General features: G+C 36.7%; 1 protein-coding gene across 1 annotated transcript in view; it reads right to left on the minus strand.

Annotated features, from left to right (window-relative positions):
• Positions 1 to 1,823: 1,823 nt before the first annotated feature.
• Positions 1,824 to 14,108, minus strand: part of Agbl3 (AGBL carboxypeptidase 3) — a 56,743-nt gene continuing 44,458 nt past the window's right edge. The window contains exons 12-15 of the mRNA XM_055602106.1: positions 13,659 to 13,739; positions 12,435 to 12,572; positions 10,787 to 10,844; positions 1,824 to 1,855 (exon numbers count right to left, since the gene is read on the minus strand). Of these exons, the coding sequence (XP_055458081.1) occupies positions 1,842 to 1,855; positions 10,787 to 10,844; positions 12,435 to 12,572; positions 13,659 to 13,739 (291 nt within the window). The 3' untranslated portion in view covers positions 1,824 to 1,841. The remainder of the gene's footprint in view (positions 1,856 to 10,786; positions 10,845 to 12,434; positions 12,573 to 13,658; positions 13,740 to 14,108) is intronic.

A 14,108-nucleotide genomic window follows, 5' to 3' on the forward strand; every position in this document is an offset into this window, starting at 1 on the left:
AATAGGACATTTGTTTATAAAATAAAAATTAGTTAAGGAAAGATGAGGGTCTTAGCTCAGGAATAACTAGATAAATTGAAAACAGTTATTTTAGTTTCTAAATGACATTAAAATGCTCACTATCACGTACAGAAAATATCATGTGTATGGAGATGGCATGCACATGTGGGGAGCAGAGGAAACTTGTGGAGTTGGTTTTCTTCTTAGGTGAGTTCTAGGGGTTGAGCTCAGGTCATCAGGCTTTGTGGCAAGCCTCCAACTTCTCTCTCCCATCCTTAGACCTACTTCAGTTGTATTGGTACCTCTAGCATTCTATTGAAAGTTCTCTGATCAAGGTCCCCTGATCCTCCTGTGTCATAAATTCAAGTCAGTGCATTTCAATTAACCAATGAGAAGTCTCAGACTCAGGTGTTCACACTCTCCTATTTGACACTTCCTTCTCTGAGTTTCTCTCCTACCTAAGAGGTTTTCCTTGTACACTACCTCTGACCCTCAGTGTTCTGTGTTGGTTCTTATTCTCCTGACCAACCACTGTAGGGATTCTTGGAGATTTGGTTCTCATCCCTTTCTGTTTACATTGCACACTCATGTCCTTAAAAATGACTTCCATTATGCTTTAAACCATGCTGTATATTTTTAAACTCCTAAATGTATCCTAAGTCCAGTTCTCTTTTCTGAACTCCATACTAATAATTAGCAGCCAATTCAGCAGCTCAACTTCAATGTCTAAAAGACACTTCCAATGTAGTGTGTTTAGGCAGAACTGCAGCTACATCCTTAGTCTTTCCTGCCTCAGCAGATAATTCTCTTCAGCTAGTTGCTCTGGCTCAAGATCGTCCCATTCCAACAATTGTCAAGACTTTGTGAAATCATCACTACAATCAGGATGTAGAAAAGACCATCCCTAAATGGATTCCTATGATACAGCCAGTTTTCTATACAGCTCCTACTATAGGGAACTGTAGTTGTTTTTTCTCTCCAGTTAACTTTGCTTTCATATACATGCAATCATATAGCATTTTCTATTTTATGCCTGGATTTTCATTTGGCACGGTTTTTAGATTCATTCAAGTAAAAAAACAAAGGTGAAGCTGACTTTAGCTTTACTTTCTACAGCTTAAACTAATATTGGTTTAATGATTCACTATTATGAATCAGAATTGGGCCTTTTCTTTTTTTTTTTTTTTTTTTGCCTCTGTAAGGGGTAGTTCATTACATATACATCTCAAGGCAGCAGCCATGGCATACAGTGAATTTCAATTGGTGTTAGGCTGTGTTAGAAACACAAAGTAAAAGGTTGCTTAAAACTAAAAAAATCCCATGCCTGTTAAGTAGAAACTGTCAGAATATGGTCATAGCATCAAGAAAAAAGTTTCTTGGTTGTATAGTAGTAGTAATAGAGTTATCGCAAATAATGCAATTAAAAAATTCAAGGCTATATTAAAACAAGGAATTTTTAAATGTGCTACACTCATTCAGAGAAGAAATAAGGTAAATGCTTTTCAGAGATAGGAGGGAAAATGGTTATTAATCTATGTTTACTAATATAGTTCCTATAACTTAGATTGGATGAGATTTGTATGTATAAATGATGTATGATGACATACTATAAAGCATCTTTGTATGTATTAAAATATTAAAAAATTATAATTAAAAAAAACCTGTTGGTATCCTTGTCTTCTCAATCCAATGTGAAGTTTGTTTGTTCATAGGATATTTCAAGGATGACACTTTAAAACAATTTTCACACATATTAATTCTTTTGGGCTGATCTTCTTCCTGGATTGGACTCTTAGAAGTTCCTAAAATACATATCCGTTGGTCTTTGTTAAGACTCTGAATCACACGCCAGGAACTGAAAGAAATTAAGTATTGTAGTTTCAGTGTCAACTATTTACACAAGAGTAATGCAGTTCTGTTTTCTATTCACATTATACCTTAGTATGTAATCTTTGAGCTCTCGTCAGCCTGTACTATAGGCAGGGTAGCTAATCTCATTTTCAAAAAGGTGATCAAAAAGGTTACACATTGGCAGCATCAAGTCTAATAGTCCTATCTTTTAATTTTAGTGTTTTTCCTATTATGTTTTTTTTAAGATTTATTTTTATTTGCACGTATGTGTTTGTGCCTGTAGGGATTTATGTATACCACATGCAGCTGTACTGGTCCTCTGGAAGAACAGTAAGTGCTTTTAGCCACTGAGACATCTCTTCTGCCCTATCTTTTCTTATCTCAGTATTTATCATTTGATTTCTCTCCATAGATAATCTTATCTTAGAATGCTTAATTCTAGGTCCACATATAGTTAGGTCCAAAGATGCCTGCCATATTATCACTTATGTAATCAATTCTCTATGTTTTTGGAGTAAGAAAGTATACATTCTAACAGAACCCTTTTTTGTTGTTGTTGAACTGAAACCAAGTTTTTTTTTTTTTTTTTTTTTTCTTGGGACAGGGTTTCTTGCTGTCCTGGAACTCTTTTTATAGACCAGGCTGTCCTTGAACTCACAGAGATTCACCTGCCTCTGACTCCTGAGTGCTGGGATTAAAGGCATACACCACCACGCCTCGCCTGGTTCAGAAACCAAGTTCTTAGGAAAGAAGCCAAGGAATTAAGAAAAGGTATACCAGCACCTCTTGTAGTGAAATTATATAGTTGTGCAAATTCAGTGAATTCTCAGATGCTTATCTGTGATTACTTAAGTCACTGTCCAGACAATGGTTGATATCATTATTCTTATGAACAGGAAAAGTGGTCAAAGGTAATAAAGATATTATAGTTACCAGTTCAGAGAAAGATTCCAAACTGGTCTATGTAATCTTTGACTTCCCTTTCTGTGCCTTTCACAGGCTTTAGATGCTAGTTTTACCCCTGTGTGACCAATGGTCCATAAGCTATGAGAGATAGTAGTAAAATACATGATCACTCATCATTCATTGCATAGTGCTAATGAACTTGTCAGAAATATTTATTTTTAAAATGAGAAATCAGAAAATTCAATGAAAAATGTATAGAAATAAACAGCTTCAGCTAAGACTTTAATATGTCATCCATCAAGGACAATGTAGTGATATTTGAAATCATCTCAGAACACTTTAAAGCTGCATCTGAGAGTGCTCTTACATCTTATAGTAATCTAGATAGGTAGGATCTAAAGATAAACTCGATCAATTTTTTTTTCAAAAGGTAACCTTGTGTTGCTTTAATTCAAAATCAGAACACTCTAAGATAGAAGAAAAATATTAACATACTTGGGAGAAATCAAGTGTAGTTCTCCTACCTTGAACGCATTTTTTGGGGATAAACGCATTGTTTATCAGGATTTTTCACTAAAAAGGAGAATATACCATAACATATCTTAAACAGCTACATTTTAAGAACAAAAAAAGTTAACTTTTAATTTTCTTTACAATTACTTTGTGTACATTTAATGGCTAGATAATTTAGCTCATCTTTATTTAAAGGATTTGTTCACACACAAAATATATGACTACATTTTCCTCTTGGAAGTCTTTTTTCTTTTTAAAATTATCAGTATTATTTATTATGCATTGCAATTTGTTCACTTTGTATACTGGCTGTAGACTCTTCCCTCATCTCCTCCCAGTCTCTCCTTTCCTCCCTCTTCTCCCCTTCTCCCCATCCCCTAATCCCCTGATAAGGGAGATCTTCCTCCTCTACTATCTGACCCTAGCCTATCAGGTCTCATTAGGACTGGTTGCATCCTCTTCCTCTGTGACCTGGCAAGGCTACACCCACCCCTCAGGGGGAGGTGATCAAAGAACCAGCCACAAAGTCCTTGTCAGAGACTGCCCCTGCTCCCCTTACTGGAGTACCCACATGAAGACTGAGCTACCTATGGGCTATATATCTGAGCAGGGGTCTAGGTCCTCTCCATGCATGCTCCATGTTTGGTGCGTTGGTCTGTAGGCCCCACTGAGTCCAGATTTTTTGGTTCTCTTGGTCTCCTGTGGAGTTTCTTCCCTCTCCAAGTTTTTCTATCTCCCACTTCTTCCATGAGATTCCCTGTGCTTTGCCCAAAGTTTGGCTATGAGTCTCAGCATCTGCTTCAATATCCTGCTGGGTAGAGTCTTTGCTCACTATGTTCATAGCAGCCTTATTTGTAATAACCAGAATCTGGAAACAACCCGTATGTGGCTCAACCAAGGAATGGGTACAAAGATTGTGGTACATTTACACAAAGGAATACTACTCAGAAATTAAAACCAAGAAAATCATGGAATTTGCAGGCAAATGGAACTAGAAAAGATCATCCTGAATGAGGTAACCCAGAAGCAGAAAGACATACATGGTATATACTCACTTATAACTGGATATTAGTCATATAATATATGATAAACATACTAAAATCTATAGTCCTAAAGAAGCTAAACAATAAGGAGGATTCTAGGGAAGATGCTTGATCCTCATTTAAAAAGGCAAACAAGAAAGACATCTGAATCAGGAGAAGACAAGGAACAGGACAGGAGCTTACCATAGAGGGCTTCTGAAAGACTCCTGGAAGCCTTTTACTAAGATTGTTCCATGAAAAGAATAAACAGTAGAAACATGAAGCTATTAACTACCAACTGGGAAGTTGCCTATGGGTTGGGAGCGCAATCAGTGGCAGAGGCCTTACCTAGTATTTGTGAAGCTCTGTCTGCACTAGAACAAAAACAACATTCAAAAAGGAAGCAACAATAAAGAAAAAAAGTAAGAAAAGAAATAAGCAAGCAAGAGTTACTTATGAATTAAAATCACTTTTAGTAATACTGCCAACAAGGGAGGTAGATATAGGAAAATTATTAGTTAAAGGCTGTGTTGGGTTCCTAGTCAGCCCAGGCTATAGTTCAAGACTGCAAAAGACAGGAAAAAAGAAGGAGGACTAGAAGGAGGAGGAGAGGGAGGAAGAGGAGGAGATGGTGGAGAAGGAAGAGGAACAACTGCCATCACCAAAACCAAAACAACTCCCCTCAACTTGAGGACATTTCCATATAAACTAATGTGAGACATTTCCATACATAGTGGTGTGAGATATTTCCATTCACATTGTGAGACAGTTAAATACACCCTATTGTGATCAACATTTTAGAGAGCTGATCTAGGATACAAACATATTAGACCAAAGTAAAGTATAATGTAATTTTTATATTATAATATAAAATTAGAGCCTAAGTTATATATTACATATTATTGTATTATTTTCTTTGCCATTATAGACATATTATTATTTAAGCAAAATAATAACCAAACTAGTTAATAGTAGCAATCACAATTAATAGCAGAACAAGTTAGTGTAGAGTGATGAAATCTACTTTTATAATAATTCTTTCTTATAAAGACTTCTAAGAGCTGTATGGTCTCATACAGTTAGCTCAGGCTAACTGCAAACTCTCCATGTACAAGGCCAGCATACCCCTTTATGTCCTATTCAAGTGAGTTCACCACCTGCTATTTTGACTGAACATTGGAGTTTTGGAGGAAGGTGAAAATTTTCAATTGATTTAGTCTAATTTCAGAATCATGAGATTTAGTCTATGTGCTTTTACCTGTTTTCCTTTAGGATGCCTCTGTCAACCTAACAGGCAAAGGAAGGCACACCAATGTGAGAACAAAGGATTTATTCAAGTCAAAGTGAGGATGACCATCTGGACATAATCTGATAGTCCAGAGTAAGTGCTCTGAGGTTTGACAAAATGATGGATGTATTAATAGTTTTAAGATGCATGAGGGGTTTGAAAGCATTTGTTCTGGAAGTATGATAGGTGCTGGCTAAGTTTAACTGTCTTAAAAAGTGTATTGGGCATGTCTCACTCTCTGAGCAGTTTGGGTTCATGTACAAAATGTCAGTAGAACTTAATAAACAATGTTTTAGAACTCTGAAGTAGGCCAGATCCGAAGTTTCTAGGGCTACTTGTGTTTGAACAGAGTTCAAAGGTTTAACTGTGGATATGTGTAAGAGCAGATGTGTCGCCTAGTCCATTTTAGTGTCCAAACCAATTCTACTCCAATTGTGTTCTTTGACCTTTAGTCTCAAATTAGTTACATGTTGTACTATGTCCTCTACTGTGTGTTACCATGTCTTCTATTGTGTGTGTTTGTTTGTGGAAGTTAGAGCCTGACTTCCTGTACTTCCTAGATAGTTCTGTTCCTTATATATGGAGACAAGGCCTCTTACCTGAATCCACACCTTCCTGATTCATCTACTCAAGCCAGCCAGCTTACTCTGAAGATTCCACTTCTGTCTTCAGAGAACTGGGATTACAAGTAGTCCACCATGTCCACCTAGGCTCTATTTCTGGACATCTATCTCCCTAACTAATTAGATATGCCCTTTTATTTGTCACCAAAACAACATAGTCATTTACCCTTCTTTCCTTAGAGATGCATGGGTCAAGCTGGCACTGGGATGGTACTCATTATCTTTTCAAGATCCTTGGCTGAAAACGGCTTCACAACAGTAGCTTCATTGCTGAAGCTCTTTAGCAATGGAGTAAACTATATTGTAATTTAGTAAACTACTTGGACCAAGTGTAGTCAAAGTTGTATGAGCCTGGTGAATTAGACCTAATGAATTAGAGCTAAGACTAGAGTACTCTCAAAGTTTTTCTATTGTCTTAGGATTTAATGAGATATAAATGCAAATACTAATAACAAGGCAAAATATTCTGTCCTCTTTTTGGTGGTATAAAAGTGTAAGAAACAGATTCAATGTCAACCATCCATTGTGCATAGGGAGGGGCTTATTGATCCCTATCCCTCTCTCTTGAGCTATTGGTTACTGACAGCTTCTGGGAAAAGGGGAATCATTGTCTTCATTGTGTACCAAGCTCTAATGAATGTTTGTAAATCTATGGTCACAAAGTCAGCTCCAGTTAAACTCTGTGAATCACAAAACAAAAAGACATGAATGTGGTAAAGGAGTTTGTAGAGAGGAAGGAGGACTAATGGGGTTGGGAGGGAGTTAAAAGAGAGGGTAGGTACATATATATATATATGAAATTGTCAAATGACAGTTAATACAAAATTAAAAACAAATTCATGTATAACCAATTTGTTGGCCTTTCCTATGTATTTCTGAGCTAGAAAGAAGCAAAAAATTAAGCTCCAAAATTTATGGTAAGGTGAACTGGTTGACAGTCTGATTTTAAGAAAATATCTTATTTCTAAAAATATGTAGACCTTGATCAGATAAAGATTATTATTATTTGGCTATGAGTCTCAGCTTCTCCTTTGATACCTTGATCAGTAGAGTCTTTTAGAGGCCATCTGTGGTAGGCTCCTGTCCTGTTCCCTATCTTCTCCTGCTTCCAATGTCTATCACATTTGTCCTTCTGAATGAGGATTGAGCATCTTTCCTAGGGTCTTCCTTGTTGTTTAGCTTCTTTAGGTGTATAGATTTTAATATGTTTATTCTATATTATACAGCTAATATTCACTTATGAGCGAGTATATACCAAGTGAGTCTTTCTGCTTCTGGGTTAAGATGATCTTTTCTAGTTCCTACCATTTGCTTGCAAATTTCATATTTCCTTGTTTTTTAATAGCTGAGTAGTATTCCATGTTGTAAGTGTACTACAATTTCTGTATCCATTCCTCTGTTGAGGGACATGTAGGTTGTTTCCAGCTTCTGGCTATTACAAATAGAGCTGCTACAAACATGGTTGAGCAAATGTCCTTGTTGTATAGTTGAGCATATTTTGCATATATGCCTAGGAGTGGTATAGTTTGACCCACAGCCAAACTTTGGACAGAGTGCAGGGAATCTTATGAAAGAAAGGGGAGAAAGAAAGACCTGGAGGGAACAGGATCTCCAAAAGGAGACCAACTGTGTGGCCCTGTAAAGACTGATAAACCAACCAAGGACAATGCATAGAGAGTACTTAAAATCCCAGCTCAGATGTAGTCCAGAGTCTCAGTATCCAAGTGGGGTCCCTAATAAGGTGAGAAGGGGCTCTCTCTGGCATGAACTCAGTGAAAGGCTCTCTCATTACCTCTCCCTGGGGAGGGTGCAGCTTTGCCAGGCCACAGAGGAAGACAATGCCATCAGTCCTAATGAGACCTGATAGGCTAGGGTCAAATAGAAGGGGAGACGGATCTCCTCTATCAGTGGACGAGGGGATGGGCACAGGCAGAGAAGAGGGAGGGAAGGTGGGATTGGGAGGAGATGAGGAGGGGGCCATAGCCAGGATACAAATTAAATAAAAATTTGTAACAAATGATAATAAAAAAGAAAGGAGAGATGCAATTCCTTTCTATCAGAAAAATTATTATTATTATTGCATATATTCAGATTATAGGTGATCATACATTTCTGTGCCCTTTTTGATTAGGCAGTGGTCTTCTAAAACCATGAGCCACATAAACATCTGATACATTTGGCCTTGGATCTAGAGAAGCTGGTAAAGTATCATAGCAAATGGAAATGAGTGGTTGAGTATTTACAGTTCATATTTGGTATCTCCTTTCAAAATGAAAAGTATAAATATTGTGTGAATAGTAGTTAAACTCAATGAAGTTAACATATGACATCTTCAAATATACTTTTTTTTTTTTGTATTTCAAGTATTTATACCTTTCAACAACAAATCCTTCCCTGGGACTTTATTAGAAATAATTATGGACTGGAGAGATGGTTCAGTGGTCAAGAGCACTGGCTTCTCTTCCAGAGGTCTTGAGTTCAATTCCCAGCAACCACATGGTGGCTCACAACCACCTATAATGTGATCTGATGCCCTCTTCTGGCATGCAGGTGTGTATACAGATAGCACACTCATACATAAAATAAATAAATACATCTTTAAAAAAAGAAAGAAAGAATTATAATTATATATACAAAATATATACAAGATTTTCATGTTGTTTACAAGAGTGGAAAGTTAGAAACAAAATAAAAGTTAAACAAAATAAAAGGTAAACAGTGGGCCAGGTGCAGTGGTGCACACTTGTAATCCCAACACTTGGGGAAGTACAGGCAGGTAGATCTCTGTGGGTTCGAGGCCAGCCTGACCTACAAAGTGAGTTCACAACAGCCAAGTCTACACAGAGAAACCCTGTCACAAACAAACAAACAAAGTAATCCTAAGGGGCTGGGCAGTGGTGGCACATACCTTTAATCCCAGCGCTAGAGAGGCAAAGGCAGGATCTCTATGAGTTTGAGGTCAGCCTGGTCTACAGAGTGAGAAAAAAAAAGTTAAACAGTGAGTCTAGTTACACAAATTAAGATTTATTTACAGAGTAAAACATTTTGCTGCCATTTATTCACATGTAGAAATGTTTATAAAAATAATTTTAAATGAAAAAGAAACATGTAAAATATTCTAAAATATTATTTTTACTTTCTTGTATTAAAAATTTTTGTGTGTGTGTATCTGTGCGTCTGTGTGCATATGTATGTGGGCATGTTAATACCACATGTGAGGAGGTCAGGGAATCACTTCAGGGTATCTTGTTTATTTCTGCACACCACCTACCAGGTTAGCTCCCTGCAAGCTTATGGAGCTGCCCCTGCCCTTCCTCCTATCTTAGCCTAAGTATGCTGTAGGTACAGATGTGTGTTCCTGTTTCTTTTTTACATGGGCTCTGAGGCTCAACTCAAGTGCTCGCATGTGTGCAGCGGACATGTTACTGAGTGGAGCTGTCTTCCCAGCCCCTTTATGTTTACCTTTATTTCTAATTTCTGACATTTTAAGCAAAATTTATATATAAGGAGTTTCTAAATTTCTTGGTGATCATTATCAGAAAGAATGGCTAATTTAAAGTTCTAGTGAAATGAATGTTAATTATAGTAGAGGGCTCCCCTGTTCTTGGTACGGGTTTTATCTTTCTATGTTTAGTTTCCTATTTCACAGATTGATGTACTTATGCACACATGTACATATGCATTTTAATTATGTTACCTTAAATCCTTTTTGGGGAATAAAGGTGGTATAAATGTATAATAAATTAGCATATATATATACATAAAATTAAATAATTATTTTTGGTAAATTATCTCATGAGTGACATATAGAAGTACATATCTGCATACTAATATATTTATTATATATTGTATGATTTTTCTTAAGGGGAATTTAAGGATAAAGTAATAGAAGTTAAACATCAGCAATGTAGGATAGTTAAAAGCATATATCAAATAGCACTTTGCAGCAGAAGCAAATGAATGTTGCAGATTTAATTTCCTGGATCATACTCAATTGTTAAGTTATGAAATGAGAGGAGGAGACAGTTTCAAAAACATTAAATCCCTATATTCTCTTTGAGGACAACATTCCAAAACTTTAAGAGTGTGTCTCAAATGTGTGGGATCTTTGCTGTTCCGGGTCATTGACTACTCTTGTCACTGCTCCCTGGGGACGTGATAAACTACAGGCATTATACCTGCAACACAGTGCTCGCTTACTTGCTTTTCCTCCCTGGTTAAAAGACAAGACCCTGAAAGGAAAAACTGGTGTCATAAATTTTGTTTTTATGAAAATGTATCTACTTATTTATCATCGTCGTGTCATGTCTGTATACACCATGTGTACGGAGGCAGCACATGCCACTGAGTGCGTGGAGGGCAGAGGATGACTTTGTGGAACTGGTTCTCTTCTTCCGCTTTCACCTGGGTCCCAGGAATCTAACTCAGGTTGCCAGGCATGTGTGCCAAGCACATTGTCTGCTGAGCCATCTTGGTAGCCTTTGTATCTTAGTACCTTTGGCATAATGTGCCAAGCACAATGGCATAAAATGAGTGTTGTTGAATAAATTAATTGCTTGTGAGAAGGTAAAGCAGGAGTTTACCTTTCACTTTAGAATTTGATTCTTCGTGTTTTTGGAGTAAATGTTCTTTACCATAAACCTAATGGAACAGAGAATTAGAAAGAAAATATATTATAAACATGAAATATTATAAACATGGGTATGTTCTTATATGATTATGATATGATAGGTTTTCAACAAACATTTATTATTTATTTTTATAGGTTTGAAACAGGCAAAAACATAACTCCAAACTTCTGGTGTTCTTAATAACATTACTCTCTTGCATTAATAAACATCAGGAAAATTTCAATATTTTGTTCATTGCTAATGAGAGTCTTTTTTTTCACACAGAAGTCATGTATCTTGACAAAGAGACAAAAATGTTAAATTACAATTATTTAAATTAGAAGGTGAAAGCATCAAATAGATGAAAAGCCTACCAACACATTTCAGAACTGTGCTTAATAATACAAAAGAATATTTCTCTTGAGCTTTGTAAAGAACTCTAAAACAAAGGAAACCATAAACACACCACCTTCCCTTTTGAGAAAAAATATGAATCTGACCTTGACAAAAAGAGATACACACTGAACTTTTAACTTTATGAACCTTCAATAATCTACAAATCGTTGTGACCAAAAACATTTACAAAATGTCCACGCTTTTGTTTCTTTGCCTAATATTATAAAGAATTTTCTAAAAGAAAAGAGGAAAGAAAAGATAAATGAAAAGCATTTTTGCCAGTTTGCAGTGCATATAATTCAGTAACATTAGACTATAAAACAGAGTCAGTCTATGGTTCTAGGGCTTTGAGTCCAGCCTGGGTGACAGAGTGAAGCCTTCCCTTGACAAAACAAAACAACACACAATGAACACAAACACAAAATAGCTAAAACACAAAATCCATTTCTTTGTATATATAATTGGCAACATATTGATACTATCTATGGAAATGAGGAAAAAGGTAAAAATCAAAACTTGATTATGAGGTTGAAGAGATGGCTCAGGGGTTACGAGTGCTTGCTGGAACCATAGGGGTTTTTCGCTGACTACATGTTCAATTCCCACTAATTTTTGGCTGATTGCTCTAATGTCTTCAGCCCTGCTGGGGGTCATAATTTGCTCTTCAGGTGAATTTTTTTTTAAGTTTCCTTTGAATGGGCAGGTGTAGAAGTTGTGTATGATGTCTGTTCTGAGTTTGAGAGGCTCCTCCCAGATGTCTCCCCAGTTCTCTCCTGCAACATAGCAGGATACAGTTTAGCATGTGTTTCAAATCAACCTACCAATCTCCACTGTTTTTTTTTTTAAACTTTTAACCATATTTGTAGAAGTTTTAAGAATTTCCTAAGCCTTAACTTTCTCCATCCTCTGTTGCAAATGAAGTCAATTCTTTGGGAAGAGATTAGGATGTTATCTGTTGTGTGGTCTGGCTCTCTCTCAAGGCAAATATCCTAAGTCTTAGTTCTGGATCTAGGACTAGACAGAGACAGTGACATTGTGTGACTATAGTCCAGCTACTGTAATCTTAGGTCTTCAAGTGTCCCTTTCTAACTTGAACCAATGCTTTACAAGCCAAGGCAAGAATGATCATAGCTCAGTTATTCAGTGGTGTACACCCAAGAGGAAACATCTAGCCAAAGACTGGGGTTTGAGTATTAGGATTCTTTGTCCTTTTCTCTGCACTCACCTTGAACTTAGCCCCAGAAACAGGTAGTTGGAGCCAGTCCCTTGCTCCTCCTGGGAAGGCATTTCTGGTAGCTGGGGGAGAGGTGTCATCTATTTTTTTGGCTGCTGTATTCTGTAGTAGTATTTCTGTCTTACTGAGCTAGGAGTGGAACAAGGACAGTTTGGATTCACAGACATGCTACTTACAATGAATTTGAGGATTTTAAAAAATAGATTATTTTTTCATTTCCTATATAACCTTAGACTTTTAAAAATTTTATTTTTTTAATAAATTATAGTTTATTGACTTTGTATCTTAGCTGTAGCCCCTCCTTCATCCCCTCCTAGCCCCACTCTCCCTCCTTCATCTCCTCCCATGCCCCTCTGAAAGTCTACTGATAGAGGAGGTCCTCCTCCCCTTCCCTCTGACCCTAGCCTATCAGGTCTTAATAAGGACTGGCTGCATTGTCTTTCTCTGTGTCCCCTCAAGGGGGAGGTGATTAAAGAGCTAGCCACTGAGTTCATGTCAGAGACAGTCCCTGTTCCCATTACTAGGGAACTCACTTAGAGACTGAGCTGCCATGGGCTACATCTGTGCACAGGTTCTAGGTTATCTCTATGCATGGTCCTTGGTTTAACCTTAGACGTTTAATGGTTGTTCTTCATTCTTTAAGTAGTGTTTACCAGCTTGCTAGTGAATAGGTTTGCTAAACTCTTTGCTGTCATTTAGAAGTCCATCTCTCAGCACCATTTAATTTTATTACTTCATATTCTTTTAGGTTTCCTTGTTTATTTATTTTAATATCATGGATACATTTTGTAAGCATTCTCAAATAATTTTGAAATAAAATAAATAAAAATGAAATTAAAACATGGCATCTTTTTAAATAGTCTATCTTTATTTTATGTGGATTAGTGGTTTTGTCTGAATATATGTGTGTGAGAATATCAGATCTCGGGAGTTACAGACATTGTGAACTGCTATGTGGGTGCTAGGTGCTGGGTCCTCTGGAAGAGCAGTCAGTGTTCTTAATCATTAAGCCATCTCCCAGCCCCCCAAAACATGGCATCTTAATAAGACCTGCCTCTCACCTGTCAAGGATCTTTTGAGTTTTATAAACAGCAAATAATATGACCAAAATTCTATTCTTTTTTTTTTTTGAGGAAAAAAATGACAACATATGACTTGCCATGTTTTGCATTCATATTTAAAACATTCTTAATCATTACATTAATCAAGATTTACCTCTCTTCTGTTATTCTGGCGGATTGCTAGGGTAGCATTTCTTTTCCTCTTTGTTTTCAGATACTTTTTCTTATTTTTCACCTGGTAAAAGAGTATTTTAAATTAGCATTTAATGAACATATAAAAGACAATGTAAATCCAGGTATTTTGAGGCCCCCTTTCTAGGAGATGGAGTAATGCCACGTTCTCTCCCACCACTGCAGCTGCGCACACTAGATGTATGCAAAGCAAATACAAGAGTCTATGAAAAAGTACTTGGGGATTTAGAAATGTTTCCTAATCCCAGGAGAGGAGACTACTCCATATCTGCACAATAAAAAAAAATATGGTTCTTGCCTAGCATGCCCAGAACTTTGGTTTTGGTCCCCATGCATGCAAATTCTGAATTGATCTTGATCCAAGACTGTTATACACTCCCTGGTCTTCATTTTTAAATAATATATGCATTAT

Source organism: Psammomys obesus, unplaced genomic scaffold, assembly GCF_907164565.1.
Source record: "Psammomys obesus unplaced genomic scaffold, mPsaObe1.curated_primary_1811, whole genome shotgun sequence".
NCBI classification, from domain to species: Eukaryota; Metazoa; Chordata; class Mammalia; order Rodentia; family Muridae; genus Psammomys; species Psammomys obesus.